The sequence below is a fragment of the Danio rerio genome, chromosome 10 (genome assembly GCF_052040795.2).
Source record: "Danio rerio strain M-AB ecotype USA chromosome 10, GRCz13ab, whole genome shotgun sequence".
Classification (NCBI taxonomy): domain Eukaryota; kingdom Metazoa; phylum Chordata; class Actinopteri; order Cypriniformes; family Danionidae; genus Danio; species Danio rerio.
Genome location: NC_141030.1, coordinates 34,991,464 through 35,014,661, shown reverse-complemented (window position 1 = coordinate 35,014,661; position 23,198 = coordinate 34,991,464). Strand labels below are relative to the sequence as shown.

At 36.0% G+C, this 23,198-nt stretch overlaps 1 protein-coding gene and 1 long non-coding RNA gene across 7 annotated transcripts in view; one reads left to right on the top strand and one right to left on the bottom strand.

Moving 5' to 3' along the window:
* robo4 (roundabout, axon guidance receptor, homolog 4 (Drosophila)) overlaps window positions 1-23,198 on the bottom strand; it is a 37,416-nt gene that overhangs the window by 3,127 nt on the left and 11,091 nt on the right. For both annotated transcript variants that reach the window (XM_087270856.1, XM_087270857.1), the window contains exons 4-18: window positions 22,640-22,760; window positions 22,212-22,350; window positions 20,910-21,037; window positions 17,239-17,354; window positions 15,478-15,709; window positions 14,888-15,009; window positions 12,962-13,133; window positions 12,451-12,636; window positions 12,320-12,362; window positions 11,248-11,363; window positions 10,600-10,920; window positions 10,290-10,394; window positions 8,296-8,434; window positions 3,394-3,648; window positions 2,038-2,369 (exon numbers count right to left, since the gene is read on the bottom strand). In XM_087270856.1, the coding sequence (XP_087126982.1) occupies window positions 2,038-2,369; window positions 3,394-3,648; window positions 8,296-8,434; window positions 10,290-10,394; window positions 10,600-10,920; window positions 11,248-11,363; window positions 12,320-12,362; window positions 12,451-12,636; window positions 12,962-13,133; window positions 14,888-15,009; window positions 15,478-15,709; window positions 17,239-17,354; window positions 20,910-21,037; window positions 22,212-22,350; window positions 22,640-22,760 (2,527 nt within the window). The remainder of the gene's footprint in view (window positions 1-2,037; window positions 2,370-3,393; window positions 3,649-8,295; window positions 8,435-10,289; window positions 10,395-10,599; window positions 10,921-11,247; window positions 11,364-12,319; window positions 12,363-12,450; window positions 12,637-12,961; window positions 13,134-14,887; window positions 15,010-15,477; window positions 15,710-17,238; window positions 17,355-20,909; window positions 21,038-22,211; window positions 22,351-22,639; window positions 22,761-23,198) is intronic.
* LOC137496596 (uncharacterized) overlaps window positions 1-23,198 on the top strand; it is a 39,583-nt gene that overhangs the window by 16,122 nt on the left and 263 nt on the right. For 2 of the 5 annotated variants that reach the window (XR_015501266.1, XR_015501268.1), the window contains exons 3-5: window positions 14,881-15,034; window positions 16,735-16,776; window positions 22,956-23,033. This is a non-coding gene — a long non-coding RNA (uncharacterized LOC137496596). Of the gene's footprint in view, window positions 1-14,880; window positions 15,035-15,526; window positions 15,908-16,734; window positions 16,777-22,955; window positions 23,034-23,198 lie in introns of those variants that run through there. The other 3 variants (XR_015501264.1, XR_015501265.1, XR_015501267.1) reach the window with 2 other exon arrangements.

The following is a 23,198-nucleotide window of genomic DNA, read 5'->3' as shown; positions in this document are numbered from 1 at the left end:
CTTCATCACATTTCTAAATATAATAGTTTTAATAACTCATTTCTAATAACTGATTTATCTTTGCCATGATGACAGTACATGATAATATTTGACTAGATATTTTTTCTAAACACTAGTATGCAGCTTAAAGTTATTGTATAACGATGGTTTGTTCTGTAGACTATTGAAAAGAAATATAGCTTAAAGGGGCTAATAATTTTGATCTTAAATAAAAAATAAAATAAAATAAAAAACTGCTTTTATTCTAGCCAAAATAAAACAAATAAGACTTTCTCCAGAAGAAAAAAAATTTGATCAGACATACTGCGAACTTTTCCTTGCACTGTTAAACAACATTTGGGAAATATTTAAAAAGAAAACAAAATTGAAAGGTGGGCTAATAATTCTAAATTAAACTCTAGATTGTGTCAAAGCAACTTAACAGAAGTTCTAGTAAATTAAAACTGTGTCCGTCCAGTTTTCAGTTCAGTTCAGTTGGTTTAATTTTCACTGCTGAAAGTCCAAACACTGAAGAGCAAATCCATCGATGTGCAGCCCCGAACCAAGCAAGCCTGTGGCGACAGTGGCGAGAAGCAAACTTCACCAATTGACAAAGTGAAGGAAAAAAAAAACTCAAGAAAAAACAGGCTTAAGATTCAAGTGATGACACTTAAATCTTATCGGATTTATAAATAACTTATAAGTAGAGCCAGAAGAAATTTGCAGAATTTGCAGTGGCAAAAACTACATACTGTGCCTGTAGCAAAAAACAGTAATTACATTACATTAATCTTAAATATTCAATACATTAACATTCTAATGAAATTTTAGATTTATTGCCAATAATAATGGTTTCCCAATAGTGTTTCTAAAAAAATAAAATAAAATCAAACATGATAATTTTTAGCTCTGTTTTAGGTCATTTCTACTGAGCTTTAAACTAGTTTCATGTGTTTGTATCAGAGAGTTATGTAACAAACTCAAAAAGTGTTGTTTAGTGCTCATGTAAAGAACTGCTTATGTAAATTACAGAGCAATTACAAAATACGACCATTTATTCTACATAACAAACATTTAATGAATAAACCCAAAAACCTGATTTTCTTGAATGAATAAACCTTTAAAAACCTGACTTTGTTCAAAATGGGAAGTGAGAGTTAGTGTTAGTTCACTGAAAAATGTAAATGATGTTATTCATTTCTCACCATGTCAAACCACTAAGACCTTAACTCATCTCCGCAACACAAGTGAGGATAATTTAGCTGAAATCTGAGGTCTCGAATTCTCCATACACGGTAATAAATTCTGGGATTCACACAATTGATTTGTGTTCGGACAAAATGGAGAAATTAAGTTATTATTATTATATTTTTTTTTACAAATGTAAGATTGAACATAAAACAATTAAGTCTGTCGGAAATAAGCTTCAAGAACTGTGTTGTTCCATCACATTTTAAAGAAGTGGTTTGAATAAACAGCAAATGTCTTAGTCTGAGTGTAAACTGCAATGGTCTCGACATTCAACTTTCAGAAAAATACCACAAAAAAAAAAAAAATGCTCAAAACAGACAATATGCCTTCAGTGGTTTAATCGGAAACTACAAAAATACGTTTGTGCATGCATAAAACAAAAATAACCACTTTATTCAACAGTTTCTTCTCCTCAAGGTCAGTATATTTTGCTCTTTAATAACAATAATTTATAACTATATGAAATAACAATGTAATATACATGTAAAAGTTGAGATCTGGGAATAATATACTTTTATTTGAACTTGATTTAAATTATTTACACTTATTTATGTAGTTGTTTTATTTTTAAGCATTATTTTATTTTGGACTGAATAAAAACTGGCCATTTTCAAGCATTTGCACACTAGCACAGCTTTTGAATCTGGCCCGATTGATAAACCTAGAGAGCTTGGCTACACAGGGAAATTGTTCCACCTAGTGGCCATTTCTGGCATCTACCTCAGCACTTGCTGCTAGCAAACCTGCTACTTGAATATTCATATAGACACTTCATTCTAGAGATGCTGAAGAAAATTTATAACTTACCTGATAAATTACCGCTCATGGATTCAGCAGTCAAAGCCAGGACGCGGGCGAAGTTGGCATCATTTATAAAGGAGCAGTCCGAGGAGCTGATGATGCTGGTGCGAGCGCTCGTCACGTTGCTCTCAGACACCGAACCCCAGCCATTCCACAATGAACCCTCCCATTCGCTGCAGCAAGAGGACGGTGTGCTCCTTAGAGTGGCTCTCCTGAGGCCGATCGGCACTGTCTCCTGCTCCTCATCCATCTCCCGGTCCCCAGGCCCACAGATATAGCCCAACGTGGGTGTAGGAGAGAACGGACGGGGCATTGATGGAGTACTCTGATGGGATGTGCTGAAGGAAGACATCAAAATAAGTCCTAGTCTTTATATATGACTGACTACTGTATTTGCGGCGACTCTTTAAATACATTCATACAAAGTGAGTTATTTAAAATCAGCTCAGCGACCAAATATTGCAAATGTGGAAGTAAAATGCGGATTTATTAGCAAATTTAACTTGTAAAACTGCGTATTTGTAGGCTTCAGAAAATCTTTAACTCTCATTCTTTTCTTTTTTTTTATCCTCGTTTTGTATTTGTTTTCTATTTCTTTAAAATTAGCTGAAATGACAAAGTTATTTTTTATGTTCATTCTACTTAAATTAGTTACGTTAACTTAACAGATTTGGGTTAGGTTGTGGAACTCTTTTTTTTTTTTTTTTTTTTTTTGCAGTGTATTTTGGATAGCGCAATTCACACACACTGGCAATTTAATTTAGCTTATTTTACCAGCAATGGAAAATCATTAGCTTGGTTTCCGTCCTAACATGAAGCAAATAAGATAAAATAAGCATTTTTAATTCTATGTTTAGTGCATCCATCAATTCTTTCTCTTGCGATATTTCAAAATGTGCATCAAACCTTTATGATGGAAACCCAGCTCTGTCTTGATTACAAAAACACTCCTCAACTTTTGTTTATTAGTGTTTAATTATAATAAATAGTTTAAAAGGACAGCAGTTATTTGAATAAATGAATGAGTGAGAGATTGTGCCTGCGTCTTTAAAACTAATGTAGGTAAAATTCCTCTGAAAATAGGGGAAACCACATTGTGTAGCTTTTTAGTTTGCTATTGAAGCTACTTTATGAATAATATCACGCTAGTAGCATGGATGGCAAGATTTCCAATATGAGTGTTTGTGTCTGTGATCTGTTTGAGTGTGTGTGATCTTTGAGAAAGTGATGTGTGTTTGTGCTTATCAATTTCAACTGACAGGAACTACTGTATCTATCCCATTTATGGCAGTCAGTGTTCATATTGTGGTCAGCCATCACAAAATAAATCAATATATGAGAGACACTTAGGTGTTCTCTCACCTCTGTCCCTGTGGTTTGGGACTGATCTCCATGTATTGAGTGTGTCCCTGAGTGCTGAGGGTCGTGTCCTGGTAGTCATCGGTGGAGAGGCAGAAGGAGGCTGTGGACAGATGGCTATAGGATGGGCTTAGCTGGGCTGGACTGTGGTTGTTTGGACAGCCTGTATTGGCTGAAGCTGGACCCTGGAGCCCAGATGCAGCACATACAGACTGCTGAGAACCAATGTCCACTGTTAGCTTGGTGGATCTGGTAGACCTGAGGGATCAGAAATATAAACAAATGAACTTGCTTATTGTGTTACCTTCCTGACTAGTTACTAGTTTTAGACTAGTGTAACCCCACCGGTCCTAAACCACCCAACCCTCTCCAAACTGGGATCAAACTGGTGACTTTCCGCATGGGAGTCAGTCGCTCTAACAAGGAGGTTAAAGACCATGGCCTCTAGCGTCTGTCGCTAGAGCATCTTTTCGAGTTCAGAGGAGTGAGGTTTACCTGCACAGCACTTCACTAGCTGGCTCACTAGCTGGCTAGTTACACTACACACCTCCTAAACCTCACTCCCATCCGTGTCATGGCACCAATGTAACCCCGTCAGTCCTACACCACCCAACCCGCTCTGAACTGGGATTAAACATTTCGGCAAGGGAGTTGGTTTTTTGAAAATTTTTCAGTGAACATCTGAGCATCGCTGATTTGCCATTATGTTCATGTGCTCAACAGAAATGACTGTGATTGGCCGTGATAAACAGCACTGATTTGCCATTGTGTTCACATGCTCAACACAAATGACTGTGATTGGCCCTGAAGGTCATCAGTTCACCAAACGCACAGCTGTTTACTGTGTGTAACCACAAATAAAGGCACACTGGAGCGTTTTATAGCCGTGATTCATCAGCGGATCGCTCATATGTTAGCTTATAGACAAACCAGCTGATCGACGGGACTTTGAAACACTTCAGTGTCCCTGCATCTGTGGTTGTATTTGAGTTTGGTGAATCGATAACCTTCACAACCAATCAGTAAATTCTGTTGAGCATGTGAACACAATGGCAAATCAGCGCTGTTTAAGAACGTACTCCACAGCGCTCAAATGTTTGCAGGAAATAGATGTTTTAAAATTTCAGTACCGTTGGTATCGAATTCCAGTATCGTGACAACCCTACTAGGACACTTATTATTCATATCTATTTCACTGCTAATTGCTAATGCTAATTAATAATTTGTGGCCAGCTTTTTTCCCTGCATGTTTATCATGAGGATTTTTATCTTCTTAAACCCGTTTTATTTTGGAATTTCTGCCTGAATTTTGCCTACCCAAATTTAAAAGCTTACCAAATCCACATGCAGAGGTTTTGGTATGCAGAAGAATTTGGTATCATTTTAAAGAAAACCCTTTGACTTTTCAATAAACACTATTGAAAGTGTTTAAAATAACTGTATATGTTGCCTGTGTTATAATAAGCGCCTAAAAAAAGAGGCAGTTTTTGTATTTTTTTTTTATAAACTCAAATTTGAAAGTGTACCTTTTAGGTTCTGTGTGGTCTAGGTTACTGTAATACATTTTGGTGGTTCCTGCACATGTCTATAATCATAGGAAAAAGAAAAATGTCTCTACCTTAATCTATGCAAAAGTTATTGTATTCCAACTGATGAGAGGTGCTATACGTTTTCATATGTTTTCATATTTTACTATTCTTTTGTTTAATTAACATAATTCATTGTGTTTGGACCACGTAAGACATATAATTGATTACCTATGCACATCACCTCAAAAACAGAGGAGAAATGGCCCTGAAGCGCGCAGCATAAGGTAGGAGATAACAGCTTTCTGTGCTATCTGAGGCTGCTTACTGATCATAAATGTATTGGTTTCATTTCTGCGCCATGGAAACAAGCTGATTCATTCGACAACTGTTATATGTGAATATAATTCAGTAAAAAGAATGCTAGAACCGTACGAGCACCGGTAAGAGCTTGCATTTGAGCTATAACTTGTACATGTATTATATATGAACCATATGAAAAATATGAAAACGAACCAATGTTCAATACCCAGCTCAGGTATCCAAAATACTGTGTATTTAAGTGTAAATAACTTTTGTACAGTAGAATAAAAACTGAAGTGATGCATATGTGCATAAAATATAGCTTCTACACTTTCAAATGGAACCACTTAAGGGGGTCTGGTGCAATGCTGGCCCTTTAAATCTTAAAGGGAAAGTTGATGACGTCATGCAAAGTTTGTGAGGTTAAGTCTTTTTAAAGGATAAAACTTTTTTTCTAGCCATGAATACCATTAATAAATTGATTCCTTTAATTTTATGTAAATTGTTGACACATTTTACTAATTTAATATTTCAACGAATTTAATCAGGCAGGAATAAATTAACACGAATTAATGCATTTCACTATTCTTAGAGACCATGAAGTCTATTTATTTATTTTTTTTTTTATATTTTCCCATGGCAAAGTAAAATCATAAACGCAAAGCATAATATGCACCAGAGAGAGAGAGAGAAAAAAATACCCCAATATTTCGAGCATTAAGAAGTAAATAATTTTCAGAAGCTCCAATGTGTGCAGTTAAAAGTTCATTGCAAAATTAACTTTTTTATACCTCTATAATAACATTTGAGTCTAGGAAAATTCAGCAGACAAAGCACTAACATGAACTTAACTAATAACCCCATAATGTCTCCGGAGACTTTAAAGAGCAAACCATCAGCAATAAAATGTCCTCTTAGGAGGGCGTTTATGTCCTAATATGTGTGTAGGATTTTGACACTTTCTGAGTGGGCACTTCTATGTCTGTTCCAGCTTGCAACTCTGGTCCTTTTTTTTTGTCTGTCCCTTGTGGCATGAAGCCTACAGTTTCAGTGTTCACAGCCAAAATTAGCTTCCTGTCTGTGTCCTACAGCATTTAAAACACACTTCCTCCCACTTACAGACCTTCTAATAAATAGCGTGGGCCATTTCTCCTTCTGCCTCCCTGTCCATTAGACTTGTGCAATAGTCTAAAATTGGTTTTCAGTCTTGTAGTCTGAGAGCAGAGAGACAGTAGTAGACTTTACTTTTCTCACGGTATAATGACATGGTGTTGTCACAGACACCGTCATTACAGACCTGCAGGGCCATGACCCCTCAAATGTCTGGGAGATGGACAGAAATCTTGGGTTCTTTGGCAGTAGTTATTAAGGACCACTCACTTTCTGATATGAAAGAATGGAGAAGCTCTGAAGTTTATGGCCATTCAAGAAGCCAAAGGGAGAAGAATGATTATCTAATGTTCTCACCTGTGGAATTGAACTGTGTGATAAAAGGCAAACAAAAAGTTCAGAGCATCTACCCTCACCGGCCCCTTTATTAGGTACACCTTCCTAGCACCAGGTTGGACCTCATTTTGCCTTTAGAACTGCCTTAGTCCTTCCTGGCACAGACTCAACATGGTACTGGAAACATTCCCTCAGAGATTTTGGGCCATATTGAGATGATAGCATCAACGCTGCAGATTTGTCGGCTGCACATCCATGATGCGAATCTCCCGTTCCACCACAACCCAAAGGTGCTCTATTGGATTGAGTTCCGGTGACTGTGGAGGCCATTTGAGTACAGTGAACTCAATTTCATGTTCAAGAAACCAGTCTAAGATGATTCACACTTTATGACATGACGCGTTATCCTGCTGAAATTATCAGAAGATGAGTACATTCACTGTGGTCATAAAGGGATGGCCATGGTCACCAACAATACTCAGGTAGACTGTGGCGTTGACACAATGCTCAATTGGTACTAATGGGCCCAAAGTGTGCCAAGAAAATATCCCCCACACCATTACACCACCAGCAGCCTGAACCATTGGTACAAGGCAGGATGGATCCATGCTTTTATGTTGTTGATGCCAAATTCTTACCCTACCTTCCAAATGTTGCAGCAGAAATCAACACTCTCAAATGAGCTAACTTTGAAATGAAGGATAACTTCAATAGTGTGTCCAGTTGAGTTAGGAGATGAAATTGGCAGCAACTGGAGGAATTTAGATTTTTTTTTATCCGATTCAGTCAGTAGTCTGATTTTTTGAGACAACTGAAAAGTCTTAAATTGAACTTTTCCCAGACAAACTATGCCTCAATATCTTTTGGCATTTTAACAATTGTGTCATTTGTGTTTTTAGAACTCCTGTTGTAGTAGTAACATTCGGAATTGGTAATTTAACTTTAATTCTACACAAGATAATTTTCACAGAAAATGGAAAACTTTTGGACTTAGTCTTTTAGTTTACATAGCTACGGTTTTGAGGGTCTGAAATCGACAATTTGAAACTAGGTTTCAAAGTGCATGTTTCTGAAAATGATATTGTGAAACAGCCTTTTTGGTGAGCAAAATAATTAGAATTTTTAGAAAACTTTATCATCATTATGTAAACATATATTCATGTACCCTGAAGCACATTGGGATTTTTCACCCAAAAATGAAAACTATCTCATCATTTACCCTCCCTCATGTGGTTTTAAACGTTTATGATTTCTGTTGAATACAAAAGAAGATTTTTAAAAGAAAAATGGTTGCTGGTACCCATTGACTCCCAAAGTAGAAACGAAATACTTCGGAAGTCATGGGCTACAGCATTTATCGGAATAACCTATTTTGTGGTCAACAGAAGAAAGAAACTTAAGCAGGTTTTGAACAAGTGAAGGGTGAGTAAATTCTGACAATGTTTTTGGGTGAACAATCCTATTAGGTTTTAACTACAATTTATACAAAGTATTTTTTTTTATGTATAAGGATAGGTTTAGTATTTATAAAGTAACATTAAATGCATTCGGAGTCATGAACCACTTTTATTCAACAAGAGCTATAAAAGCTCTGCAGATTTCCATTTTGCTGTGTAAGTGTGATTCTTACTCGTCCTCTGAGCTCAGGCTGTGGTTGTCCTCCATGGGAAGAGGTGGAGGGCTGGGTAACATGTCCACCAGCTGCAGAGAGGCAGAGTAGTGCAGGATACGTGGAGAACTCAGCGGCTTCACTGGCTCCGATACGCCACCTGAGGCAATGTAGACCAGCTTAGAAGAGATCTGCTTTGATATATTTTTTAAAGATTTATATTTTTATTATGACAGCAAGCAAAGTTGGAGAGAGAGGGAGAGACAGTAGATAGAGGGGATGAGAACCAGAGAGGCCCATGTGTGGGTGTAATTTTGGCAAGTAGGATGTGATTCTGGATTAAAATATGTTGTTGTCATTCCTCTTCAAAAATATAATCCATACCTAATTACTAAACTTTTATTATAAACCTTTCATCGATAATTTTCCCCACGATTGACAGCAAGAACAAACATAGAAGTGTTTTCTGACTGACAAGCAGCACCTATATGTGTTCAAAAAAATCTAAAACGCCAAATGGGATGAATTTATGCTAACTTTTCTAAGTTAAATAAATTTAAATAAAATTTAAATCTAAAATAAATAAATTAATACTAACTGTATTTAGCTTTTCGCTTATACGGTGGCTCTGAACGGTCAAAACACCTCTCAAAAGGCTTTTTTCGGACATTACATACAGGATTCCCGCGGGGTCTTAAAGTCTTAAAATGTCTAAAATTTTAAAAACAATTTCAGGCCTTGAAAAGTCTTAAATTCACTGAACTATTGTGTTGAATGCCTTAAATCATTTTAAACAGCTCTTAATTTCCCTCTGTCCAAATAAAGCTACCCAACATCTATCAACAATCCATCTCAATAAAACTTTTTTGTATATTTAATTTGTTTTTAATTGACATCAAATTTACAAGCTGTTTGACTTTCTTTTCACAGCAATTTCTTTTAATTAAATTCCCTAATCAAGGAAAGAAAACTAAAAATAATTACACAATTCCTCATGATAATAACAGAGCCACATATCACTTTTCATGATACATTATACTCAATCAATTTGGACCAAAAGTCAACAAATGTATTTTTTTTGATTGTCAATAATAAATAAACTTTTAACAATGTTAAACTTGTCATTAAAAAGTGTATATTTAAAATGTAATTATTTCTTAGCGACATATTTTAATTGTTAAAAAAAGAAAACTTTAGTTTTATACACTTTCTAATGACAAGTTTAATATAGTTAAATTTTAAACCCTGTATAAGTCTAAAATTTAGTTCCCTTAAAAGGGTCTTAAAAAGTCTTAAATTTGACTTGATTAAACCTGCAGAAACCCTGTACATATTTGTACATAACTGTGACACATTTTATTTAAGAACATTTGAGCTGGTTTCAGTCCTTAGTTCTTTCAATTTCATTTTATTTAAAATTTGTTTTTTTTTACTTGTTTGTTAATCTCATTTTTTATATGACCTATTATTTTTATGCAACAGTGAAGCTGCATGTTAATTTGTTATGCGAAGAAAAGGAAATAATTTATTTTTGGAATGCTGATTTATGTTAAATTATGAATATAGGTCGATATAATCACCTTGCAATTTTGAAATTATTCATTTTATTAAAAAGGCTATTCAGTTTATAAGATTAGTTCCAAGTTTTATAAAGTTTTCAAAATAAAATCAGTTTTTTACTGTATAAAAATATAACATTTTTAATATTTAAATTCATCGGCTACAATATATTGGTTATCGGCCTTCAAATCTTAAGAGTTATCGGTTATCAATATCAGCCAAAAAATCCATATTGGCACATCCCTAGTAGAAGCACATAACCCTAACTGTGAGCCTAAACTTGATAGAACCAAAAATTGTCCCTTAAATCTGATTGGCTGATTGGAATGTTGTTCCTGGATCAACATAAATGAGGGGCATGTCCTACTTGGTTAAATCACATTAACTGCTATCGCCAACTACATTCAGTTTGTTAATATGTAAATGAGAATAACAAGAAATGCTGTTGTTCAAACCTGCAGGATGCTGACTGAATCTCTGCTGATGGTTCGGTGCACTGCACACTGCCAGAGCTTGTTGATTCAGAGGCATCAGTGGGGCGCTTTTCACCGCATGCAGCTCTGAAAGAAAAAAACAAACATTTACATTTAGATTTATGCATTTGGCAGATGTTTTTATTCAATGCCACTTACACTGCATTGAAAGTACACATTTGATCAGTTTGTGCTTTCCCTGGACGTCGAACCCACAACTTAAGCATTGCTAGCTTCATGCTTTACTATTTGAATCTCATGAATCTGAATAAAGAATGAATGAACATCTCACCACGCTTGACATTTTTCTCCCATGATTCCTTCTTGACTCCCATGTTGGGCTGGGCAGGGAGTGTGCGTTTCCATGGTAATGCCTGCAATTCCCTGACAACGGCGGTTTTGACTATGGGCTCTGTGATGCGAATGGTCTCCGAGTTTTGCAGTTGAGAGTTACCATGAGGCATTCTGGGACAGCGGCCGGGACTATTAAACGTCTTCAGTCCATTGCCGGTTAGATCCACATAAAAGGTGCCGTAGACCCCACAATTGTCTGGCACGATGGGGACAGCTGACCGCAGGGGGTTGGGGTCCTTTTTAACCGTAATAGGCAGAGCTGTCAGTAGAGAGGTAAAAGTCAGACTGATTTACATAATGTGCCAAGATGTCAACGCTAATTAGATTTGACGAGGAGTCATGACTTCAGGGGTGACAGGCATCTTTTGGAGGTTTTTATGAGGACGTATCTGTCATCCAGAGGGATGACGATAGGAAAAAACTAAAGAGTGACTGCTGAGATTAATGATAACTTGAAATGTTAAAGAATAATCAAAAAAAATAAGAGTTTGGTGCTTTTTTTTAAGAAGAAGTTATGTGAGGTGTTTTTTAAATGCCTTTTTAGGATGTTTATAGTTCTCTAGGGGAGGCTAAAATTGTGACTCACTGGTTCTTCGAAGGCCAGAATTCTCCTGGCTTGGTGTCCAAAGGCCCTGCTTGGGCTCACTGTTGGAGCCTGGCCTCCAGCCGCCTGAGATCCAAGGAGAGTCTGGAGCCGCCATTCTAAAAAAAAAATAAATAAATAAGAAGGGTCACTCAGTTATTTGTAAAAACCTGTCACGGCCAAAGATAAAAAGTCTAATGACGGGCAAAAGACGTAATTTTGACACAAAATGTCATAAGTAAGAGATATTGCAGAGATATTATGAGATCAAATAAAAAAGATAATAAGGTCATAATTATGAATTAAAAATTAGATATTCATTCATATTTAAAAGTCAAACTAGTTATTAAAATATCTTTTGTGTTTGTGAAACCCATACAGATTTGGAACAAGTGGAGGCGTATTAAATTTTTTTAATTTACATTTTTTGGGTGAAGCATATATCTTTAGGAAAGCACAATTATTTAAGTTGAAATATTGAGATATTAAGCCATAATTAAGTCATATTAAGTCATAAATGATCATGTGAATTTAAAATCATCAGGTCATATTTATGAAAAAGGATACACAATTAAGACATTAAGGCCCAATTCCAATTCTACCCCTTAGCCCTTCCTCTTACCCCTACCCCTCGTTTTGCACATACACGTAAAGGGGTAGGGGTGTCCCAATTTAGCTTCAAGGCGTAGGGCTAAGGGCAAAGGCTAGATACCCCTAAAAACTTTTAGAGACTTTTCAGGACCACACTCGAAACCAATGGGTAAGAAAATTTCCCAGATTACACCAGCTAACGTTACAACGGCAGCGTTACTGTACACGAAAGTAAAGAGATACACAAATTAGCATTTTTTGTCATTTTAATAAATTTTTACAACAAACAAGCCCATGTTTTAGTACATTCATAACCGTGCTCGTGTTTTACCATCATGCTTAAAAAAAATAAACACTACAAAAAAAAAAATAAAAATTATATATATATATATATATATATATATATATATATATATATATATATATATATATATATATATATATACTGTATTTTCACCACTGTACTATATCATTATTGTTTTACCTGTGTTTGATGATGAGATCTTCACTTTCCAGTCTATATAAACCTAGAAATAAATATAAAAATATAGGAAATGTAGACATAAGTTTACTATGGCGAAAAAGGTTGTAAATGGACACTTTATTATGGATTACCTGAGCTTTTGCCACTAGGGTTGGCTGGTCTGATATGTCTCCTGTACAAAAATACGGCAGTAATCATCAAAACACACCACAGGAGGGTGCCAACGCTGCCTATGAAAACCGGCTCTTTAATCACACTAACGAAATGAGACATACTGAGTATGCCTGTCTGATATGGAGTCGCCTCCAGTCTCGACTCTGATTGGAAAAAAGAACAGACAGGGATTATATTGAGCAGAATACACTTTAATATGATTATTAGTTTTGGTAACAATTTATTTTGATTGTCCATTTGAGTATTAGTAGATATTAGCCTAATACTGCTGGTAAACAGATATTTAACTGTCTATAAGAAACTTTGCAAGTACATGTCAATTTACACTAACCCTAATCCCAACCCTAATTCCAACCTAACTGTCTCCTTATAATCTAGTGACAATTAGTTGGCATGTAGATGCAATGTAACCTAAATTCTACAAACGGACCATCAAAATAAAGTCTGACTTTTGTTTTTTTAGCGTACCTATGAGCAGTTTGTATGGGTCGCTCTGGACACCTACACCTGCCCCATTAACAGCAGCCACTGTAACCCAGTACAACCTGCTGGGCAGCAATGTGAAGATCTCAATACTGTGTGTCCCACTGTCCACTGTCCAGTTAAAAGACGTCTGTTCTTCAGACTCCACACACCACACCTGTCACAAGAGACATCATCATTCACATCACAATTTCCAGAATGAACATTACAAATTTTAAAAGGTGTCACATGTCATTTCCTAGCATTTTATATAGAGTTTGTATCATCAAACATGTAAACATGAGGAAAGTGCCTCTTATTTGAGTTTTTTATTAACACATTTCCCACTAGATTTTTACTATGCCCCTTTTTACAAGATATAAAACAAGTCTCTGATGTCTCTTGAGTCTGTATGTGAAGTTTCAGCATAAAAAAAAATTACAAATGTTTTATAACTCTTTAAAACTGCCACTTTTTGGCTTTGATTGTAATTGTGCTATTTTGGCGACTGTTGCTTTAAATTCAAATGAGATTGTGCTCTATTCAAAGAGGGCGGAGCTACAAATGTGACAGCATTTGTGCATATGTGCATAACGTCCTATACAAATGACGGAGAGATTGTCACTAATGGGCAGGGCTTTCTGACATGTACAAAGGGAGAATGTCAAAGTTTCTATTTTTATGAAGTGTGATTATGACAAATAAAATATTTTTTGGCATCAGAAGCTGGTTATATTCACAGACTGTTATCACACAACTGTTAAAATCTCTTATAAAAGTGATTTTTGCATAATAGGGCCCCTTTAAAAGGGTAGATCACTTCAATTTAGTTCATTTCATGTCGACTGTAATGACATGAAATGGTGCGACTGTAGCTACGTTTCCATCCACCTGTTTTTATGTGCATTTTGGATGTGCGCATAAAACAAATCAGTTGATGGAAAGGCAATGATGTGCATCAATTTTGAAAATGTGCATTAAAAAACATGCGCATAACAAAGTAGGATAAACATTTTATTCTATAAGATGCGCAAAAACTACGACGGAAATTCCAGTGTGCGCATTAAAAAAGTCATGTAAGTTTGTTATAAGAGATCATGTGATGATAAAATGTGTGTGAATGGACAAACCAGCAGGCTGGCCACATTGTAAAACATCTGAAATGTTATTTGGTCATTTTAAAATGCTTTAACTGTTTCAGTATTAGTGTATTTATATTATTAATTACCTCCAGAACTGTCAATAGCGTCTGTGCTCCATGTCTCAGGCCTTTAAATACCACCATGCATTCATTGAGCATCGGCATACTGTCTTCTGAAGCACAACTAATTTTTTTAAATAAAGAAAAGACTGACGTAGCTTCTTGTACCGCAGCAAATATCAGGAAGTGATGGTTTTGTTCTTTTTAAATCATTGGATGGAAACTCTGCTTTATTCGCAAATCTTTTATGCGATATTCTAGTTCTGTGCATACTTTTAATTTGCATCTTTGTATGGAAACATAGCTTGTGACATCATTAGGTGCAACTTCTTTGTTACTATATATTTGTTATTTTTAATGTCTAATATGACTGAAATCAGTGGAAAAATGTTGATGTTGTTGAACAATTTCGTGAGCAATAAAACACAGTGACTTTAAACAATATAAAAACACACAGTTTGTCACAGACTGAAACTGTCAATTTTTGTAATTTAAATTCCTCTTAATATGATTAAACATTCTAGGAATGTCTGGAGCTGAAAATAGTCATTATCTTACTGCTTCCAGGCTTCTTTCAATTAAAAATCATTTTAATTGAATTATAATTTTTTTTTAAACTAGACAAATGTTTTCACTTTAGTACACCCGTTGAAGAGAGAAAGGCTTTTGGGCATTATTAGCATTAAAATTATTTCACAAAGCATGTGTCTTTTTTTTTATGCAGGCAATACCTGATATCCCTGAATGATTCCATTGTGAGCATCATGAGGTGGAGGCTCCCAGCTGAGATGCACAGTGTCATTACGCTCAGCAGGCATTGTTATGGACACATCCTGAGGTGCAGCGCTGGGGACTGACAACACAACACATGCTTACTGGTGGGTTTTAATTGTCCAGTTGTTTGCTATGGTATCTTATGTTCACAAATACATCAGCTTCATATAATAAAAACATTGATATCTTTAAGTATGATGACAATGTTCCATTTTAATGTTTTTAAAAGTAATTTATTTAATTCAAAGCAGAACCAATTTATGTGTTGTCACTATCAATTTTATTTTTCATAATATTTGATGATTAAAACATTTAAAAGTATAAAAACAAGTATCCTTTTCTTTAAATAATAAATCCTTGTCAATCCTAAACTTTTGAACAGTACTACACAACATGAATTTACCACCAACCATTTTTATTTTATTTATTTTTTTAGTTCTTTTAGTAACATGCAAACACTATGGCATAAAATATTAAAATGGTAATCATTTATATTTACCATTTTTATATTATGGTATCATCACAGTAGTTTGTTTGTAATTCTCACCAATCTCTGGCACTCGTAAGTGTCTGGTGTTGCTCTCTCTGCCGTACAGGCTGCTGCCGTAGGGCCGCACTTTGAACTCATACTTGTAGCCTCTCTTCAGAGGTCCAACATGGGTGTGAAGGCTAGGCTGAGGAACCCTTTGAGCCGTCCAGTCTGAGCTGGCAGGCAGGAGAGAGCGATACAGCACCTCAAAGCCTTCAAGATAATGAGGCTGTGAACCAAATGACTGCAACTATACAGAAGAGAAGAGAAGAGAAGAGAAGAGAAGAGAAGAGAAGAGAAGAGAAGAGAAGAGAGAACTGATCATGATTTGATGGTGTTTAAAGAGATAATTCACTCAAATTAAGTTGAATCCCCATTTCCTGACCCTCAAGTTCCAAACCTGTATAAATTTATTTCTTCTAATGAACACAAAAGTATATATTTTGAAGAGTCTTGGCCATTGATTTCTATTCAACAATGTGAAAACTCTGTGTAAGAAACCCATCCTATTTTTTCCATATTAAGATTATCATCTGAAAATAAGAACTTGACATTACCTTAACATTAAACAAAAGAGTTTGAGAATGTGATCCACACATTAATTTATTCTTGATTATTGTAATTCTCTTTGCAATAAAATGAGAGTCAAATATTTGTCATCTTTAGGTCTAATATTCCAAAAAGTCAAGTTATCATCTTCAGGTAGTTCAAAATGCAGCCACCAGGATTCTGACAAGTACTCAGAAATTACATCATGTTTTCCTAATTTTGCTTGTGATTTTGTTAGAATTGATTTTAAAGTGAAAATCCAATATTAGTTGTATTTGGATGGTTAAAAATGCAGCCATCTAAGATTCTTACTAGTACTCTGAACTTTGATTAAATTTTAATAATATTGCTGCCATTTTTTTTTACAGAATTGATTTCTAAATTCACCTTTTTGTTTTTAAAGCTTTAAACATATTAGCTCCAAAATAACTGTTTGATTTGAATCTAAATAACTATTAGATTATCTTAACCAAGTTTGCTGATGGTTCCAACATCTAAACCAACCGTAAATCAAGAATTCTATTACTGGCCCAAAATTGTGGAATATTCTCTTTTATTCATAAGATTAATTTCCACAGAGAGTTAATTTAGATCAAATGTATATCTAAATGTTGCTTCTACTGAGATTTACAACCGTTTCTTAATTTTCTGACGTGTGTCTTTGATCTATACTTGCTATATCATTGCTTTGCTGTCTTTTTAATTATTTTCTGTTTATTTCTATAGCTGACCAAACACAGACCCACAGACCAAAGACATGCACTACAGGTGAATTGAGTAAATTCTAAATTGGCCGTAGTGTATGAGAGTTTGTGTGAATGTAAGAGTGTATGAGTGTTTCCCAGTACTGGGTTGCAACTGGATGGGCAAACGCTGAGTAAAAGCATGCACCTCAACAGGTTCATTCCGCTTTGTCAACCCCTGATAAATAAGGGACTAAGCCGAAGGAAAATGAATGAATGAATTATTAGATTTAATTGTCTTTTGTCAACTACTGTTGTTTTTACTTGTGCTTTATAAGTACAGTTTGATTAGATTTGATTTGAAAAAGTATGCAAGTCAATGGCTAGTATTAACTATTTGTTTATTTTGTGTAGAAAAACAACAACTCTGGTTTGTGGAGGGTGAATAAATTATGACAGAATTTCCATTTTTTTGGGTTAAACAATCCCTTTAAGTAACCACAAATCCACATCTTTTAAAGCATGGTGCTGTATATTTTGTACATACCTTCCACATAACTTGAGACATGTTGGAGGCTGTGCTCATGACTGTGACATTTTCCAGGCTCACGCGCAAGGCTGACAGCTCTTTGTGTAGGTCTCTCAGTCTAGTGCCCCCTGCATCTGGAACATATATTAGCGAGACATCTCTAATTTCAATTGGGTGGGAGAAATACAAATGACATACTGGGAATGTAGTCAAGAGTTGAAAAAAAAATAGTAGCTTTGTTTCCACCAAACTATTTTTATGTGCATTTTAAAATATCTTATAAAAATGCTTTACAGAAACGCCTAAATGCACATAAATTTACAAAATTGACTTAAGTCGTTTTTTAAAGAGCCACTATTATACATTAAAAAGGGTCATATTTCGGTTATATGAGTATCCCAACTGATATGCATGCAAGGTCAAAAAACACTTTCAAGGTCTTATAATAAGCATTTATTTTTACCTAATTATCCTAGCGACTCCCATAGAAATTGTACAGCGATTAATTTGTTCCCAAACCAGTCCTTAGCGCGAAGCTAATCTGCGCTGATTGGACCGATGACAGCCTGTTGCCATTGGTCGACAGCATTCAAAGCGAGACAGTAAAATAACCAGTGCGTTTTGTAAAGCCCCCGGGTCACCAACATTAGCCCCTTTTACAGTGATACCGGTAAATATATGGAAAATTTCCGGAACGACTTTACCGGTAAATTAAAAAAAGCGCTGTTAACACAGGCGAGGACGTTACGGAATTTTTTCCGGAAAAGAGCATTCACACACATCCATTCCAAAATACCGGTAAATTCTGACATCATTAACCAAAAATGAGCTCTAAACGGCTACGCTTGTATTTGTAAACATTTGACTACATCACAAACTCTGTGGATGGATCAGTATTGTGAACAACTTCGATGAAAATATATAGATAAACACTTTCGCATGTCGAGAAGTACATGATATGTGTGTGTGCTGGCACTCATGGGCTGTTTCATGGGCACATGCAAAGCTTGAAGGTAAACAAACAATTCAATGCAATCTTATCGATAATTAATTACACAATTGGCATTAAGATGAACATATAAACGTTCTCTGCCTAATTTCTAGCAGCTAAATGTGTCTGGAAAAATTCAAAGGCTTTTATTCTCATAAAACGCGCAGACGTGAATGTGTCTGACTTTTCTGATTGGCTAAAGCAGACATCTAACGTCAGCACGTTCTAGACGTGAACGCGCTCTTTCCGGCAATCTTCCTTCTGCGTTCACACAGTGCAGCATTCCGGCAAATTACCGGTAATGTTACAACTTCTCTTTCCGGAAAACAGCCAGAACAAATTTACCGGTGTTTTCAAAAAGGGCCTGTTCACACATACACACCTTTCCGGAGGTGTGTATGTGTGAAAGGGGCTGTATTGGTATAGGATGCGATCGCAGCGGACACCCGAGACACACTTCATAGTAAACATACTCAACATTGTTATTCAGAAACCTCACCCCTGAAAGCAGTGTAGTTAAACACCAGCATATTGCTCTATTATTAACTATGACACACAATCAGTATTAATCCACACAGCAGCAAAAGCTAAACTATTCTGAACCTTGACCGCCACACGTGTGTAAGAACAGCTGACGGTGGCCATAGCAATGACAAACAGCAGTGGAACTCGAGCTCACATATGCATTTAAAACCGTAAACAAAGCAGGACGCGACGCATTTTCAACATGGCATTAGAAGCGATATGAGAATAAAAAGCGTTAACCTGATACAGTGCAAGCAGTTACAAGTAACAAAACACAATTAAATACATAATTTGCAAGCTAGAGAAAACAAGGGACAAGCCACACTTATGAAATGTGTCATGGGCCAGGTCTGATTTCATTAATTATCTTTCATTTTGGAGCTTTTCCCCGTTCTCAGCTGTAGATCATTTCAATTTGCAATCATTGCTGTGGCACCTCTTGCGTGAAGTGTTATATGTTCTCAGGGCTTACCTGTACTCTGCTTTGCCCAACGATCACATCCCCAGCCAGGGGGTTGTGGCGCTCACAAGCGCTCCTCCTCAGCATGCAGCCTGCTTTTGTTTGACTTTGTGCCTAATAAACTTTCCTTATTTAGCAGGCACCCCTGGTGTATTCTCTGTCCATTAGTCTCACAAGTCTTATACATCAGTAGTCTTGTCTGATCCTTCCTTTAACAAACAAATGAATCGGCCATTGTAAAGGCTGATTTAGACTTCTGCGTCAAGCGCACGTGTATGCTACGATGCGGCTTACGAAAGGACGCATAGCCCTCGCCTTGGCCGTCAGCGTCGCTGACAGGCACCTCTCAAAAAATTTAACTACAAATCGCAACGACATGTAGTGCATCTCTGTGATTGGTCTGCTTGGTAGCGCTGACGAGTGTGGGCGGGGACAAAAAGCCACGCGAGCCCGATTTAGCCCGCTGGTTCCTACCTGAAAATGAGGTGGTTTGAACCACTTGTACATTAAGCATTCAGAAAAAACAAAACACCAACGAAGAAACTCGACACAGAGGAACATAAACACCTCCCTGCCAACTAACGCTTCGGAAGTGTTATTGCAGACCAACAGAAACAGCGGGCAGAAGTATGAATGCACAACTACGCTCGTTGCATGCACCATGGGTCACGCCGATCACTTGACGCAGAAGTATATACCAAACTTAAGCGTGTAGATTGCTGAAGCACTCCTTTCCCTCACACTTCCAATAATATCCAGGTAAGCACAGCGTCCTCATGACTTAAGGATCTGTCTTTGCTGCTGTGTTAGTGGGCAAGGCCGCAGGTCTAAATTTTCCCTGGTTTGCGCGCGCAACAATTGGGCAGGGCTTATGTTTCGTAGCCACATCATGCCGAAACGGCTAAAGACTCGTTATCAAGGCGATTCATTCAAACCACTGTGAGTAGACTTTTTTTTTTTATGGATGAATCAATAGTTTTAAAGACTGTCCACTTTCAGATTTAAGCCTTAGCTGGATATTTCACTTCACTTAGAGCGGTGTTACACACTACATGGAAGGTCATTTTTAAAAACTCATAATAGGGACTCTTTAAAATTTATGTGCATCTGGGCATTTTCATCATCGACTGAGTAGTACAAACTTTTAATTCGATAAGCATGACTACAAACACATTTACCAAATAAATTCCAATACGCTCAAAGTCGTGGTTTTGTGATATGAGATCACTTGATGATAAAAATGAGTATGATGGGACGACAAAAATGAACAAACCAGAAGACCGGATACATTGTAAAACCTTTAAAATGTTGTTTTGGTCAATCTAAAATCCCTTAACCAAAGTCCATCATCAAAGTGGTTCGATATTATTACCTCCAGAACTGTCTTGAGTGGTTGCACTCCCAAAGAGTGGTCTCACATCTTCAAAAGCTACCATGCATTCGTTGTGTTTTGTTTTCATCTTCTGAGGTGCAAGTAGAAAAAACAGTTCTCAGTGTTTTCTCCTATCAAAGCAAATTCCATTTGTCTTTTTAATATTTGCTGCCATTTAATCAGGAAGTGGCTATTTTGTGTTCTTTGACTTATTGGATGGAAATGGTGTTTTATTCGCAAATGTTTTATATGAAATTTCAGTTTTGCACATATGTTTAATTCGCATCTTTGGATGGAAACATAGCTATTGATTGACTGCTGATACTATAATGCTTTCTTACCTTCTACAAGAAGCTGTGCACTGGCCACAGACACCCCAAGCTTATTTTCCACTGTGCAGCTGTATCTGCCCATGTCCTGAGCTGTCACATAGTGGATCTGCAGACTGTGATCTGGGTTGATCAAATATCTGGCAAAAGGGGATCATCATAAGACATTATGAATGAGAATCATAGACAATGTAATACACACTGTGGTGTCTCAGAAGGTGACAAGCAGATTTAAATACAAGTGTGAATCTTCTAAATGATGTGTGTACAGAGCCGTCGTCAAGATCTAGTTTTGGCCTTGTTGTTTGGGCTAACAATCAATTGTCTGGAGTTACTGTATGAAGATGTAGGTTGTTACATATTTGCCATATTTACAGTATAAAGCTTTTGGATATATACAGGTTATATGGGCTGGTTCTTGTTTGCGTTATATTATTTTATTCCATTTTATTCCATGCAACACTAGAGAGTCAAATATATCTTTCCCTGTGATTCATTAAAAATTGATCCAAGCATAAGTATAAAACACAATTTTTTGAATCACAGCAATAAATGACATTAATATACAGTTAAAGTCCAATTGATTAGCCTCCTGAATTATTAGACACCAGTGTATATTTCTTTTCCCTAATTTCTGTTTAACGGAGAGAAATGTTTAAAAAAGAATGGAAACACATTTCTAAACATAATAGTTTTAATAACTCATTTCTAATAACTGATTTCTTTTATCTTTGCCATGATGACAGTACATGATAGACTAGTATTATATTAGTATGATATACTAGATATTAGTATTCAGCTTAAAGTTACATTTAAAGGCTTCACAAGGTTACTTAGCCAAGTTAGGGTAATTAGGCAAGTCATTATATATATATATATATATATATATATATATATATATATATATATATATATATATATATATATTGCTAATAATACTGACCTTAAAATGGTTATTAAAAATTAAGACTAAAAATAAAAACAAATAAGAATTTCTTCAGAAGAAAAAATATTATAGGAAATAATGTGAAAATGTCCTCGCTAAATATAATTTGGGAAATTCTTGAAAAAGGGAAATAAAATAATTTTGACTTTAATTGTATATTCACACTTAAAATGTTTTTATTCTAAATGTAAACATTTCACAGTATTAGATCTTAATATTTGAGTTAATTCATCTTAATTTAAATTAACTTTAAATATAATTTTATTTCAAAAATTAATGTAGTCCAATGAAACCTGTAAGTTCTCGAATGATAGGAACAGGTCAATAATAATCATCATCTTTTTAATGATCTTTATGAGGAGTCTGACCTGCCGTTAGGTAGAGGTCCTTGTTCTCGGCTCCACTCTATAGAAGGCATTGGGTCTCCGTCAGCCTCACAAAAAAACTGTGCTGACTCCCCAAGCTGAACTGACACATCCTCCGGTTTACGCAACAATACTGGCTTTGCTGAGGGTGAAAGCAGATATACAAGTCTCATTGATGTATTTAAGTCATTACATTAGCTGCTTGTTCAAACAACTAATTAAAATGAACTGAAAAAAATCTAAATTCTTGAGATTTTTTGGCACAATTTAATAGTTTTATGTTCAATCTGCAAAAATGTGTAAAAGTTAATTTAATCGGTTTGTGTTGGGACAACATGAAGGAATTGTGTGGAACCCAACATTTCTTTTACAGTGTATGCTAATACGAGAGATCACATCATGTTATATCAAAGCACATTAACTGGCCTTACCTAATACAGACAATCGAGCAGCTCGACTCTCTCGAACCCCAATCATGTTTGAGGCTATACAGCTGTAAACTCCAGAGTCATTCTTCTGGGCTGGAGCAATGATTAGTTTACCTTTCAGTTCCTATACATGTGGATATAATAGAAATATACTGTCATCCAACCACACAAATGTACAATTCATGGTCCTAAAGATTTATTTTCTGTATTATACTGCCCTCTGCAGACGGATACTTGTAAGATTTCCCCAAAAAGGGCATGAGAGAGTAACTCGATTCATTCATTCATTCCTTTTCCTTCTGCTTAGCTTTTATTTCAGAGGTTGCCACAGTGGAATGAACCACCAACTATTCCAGCATTTGTTTTGGGCAACGGATGCCTTTCCAGCCACAACCTGGTACTGGGAAACACCCATACACTCTCATTCACACTCATATACCACAGCCAATTTAGTTTATTCAATTCACCTATAGCATATGTCTTTAAATGGTGGGGGAAACCAGAACACTCGGAGGAAACCCACGCGAGTGGAGAACATGCAAACTCTACACAGAAATGAAAA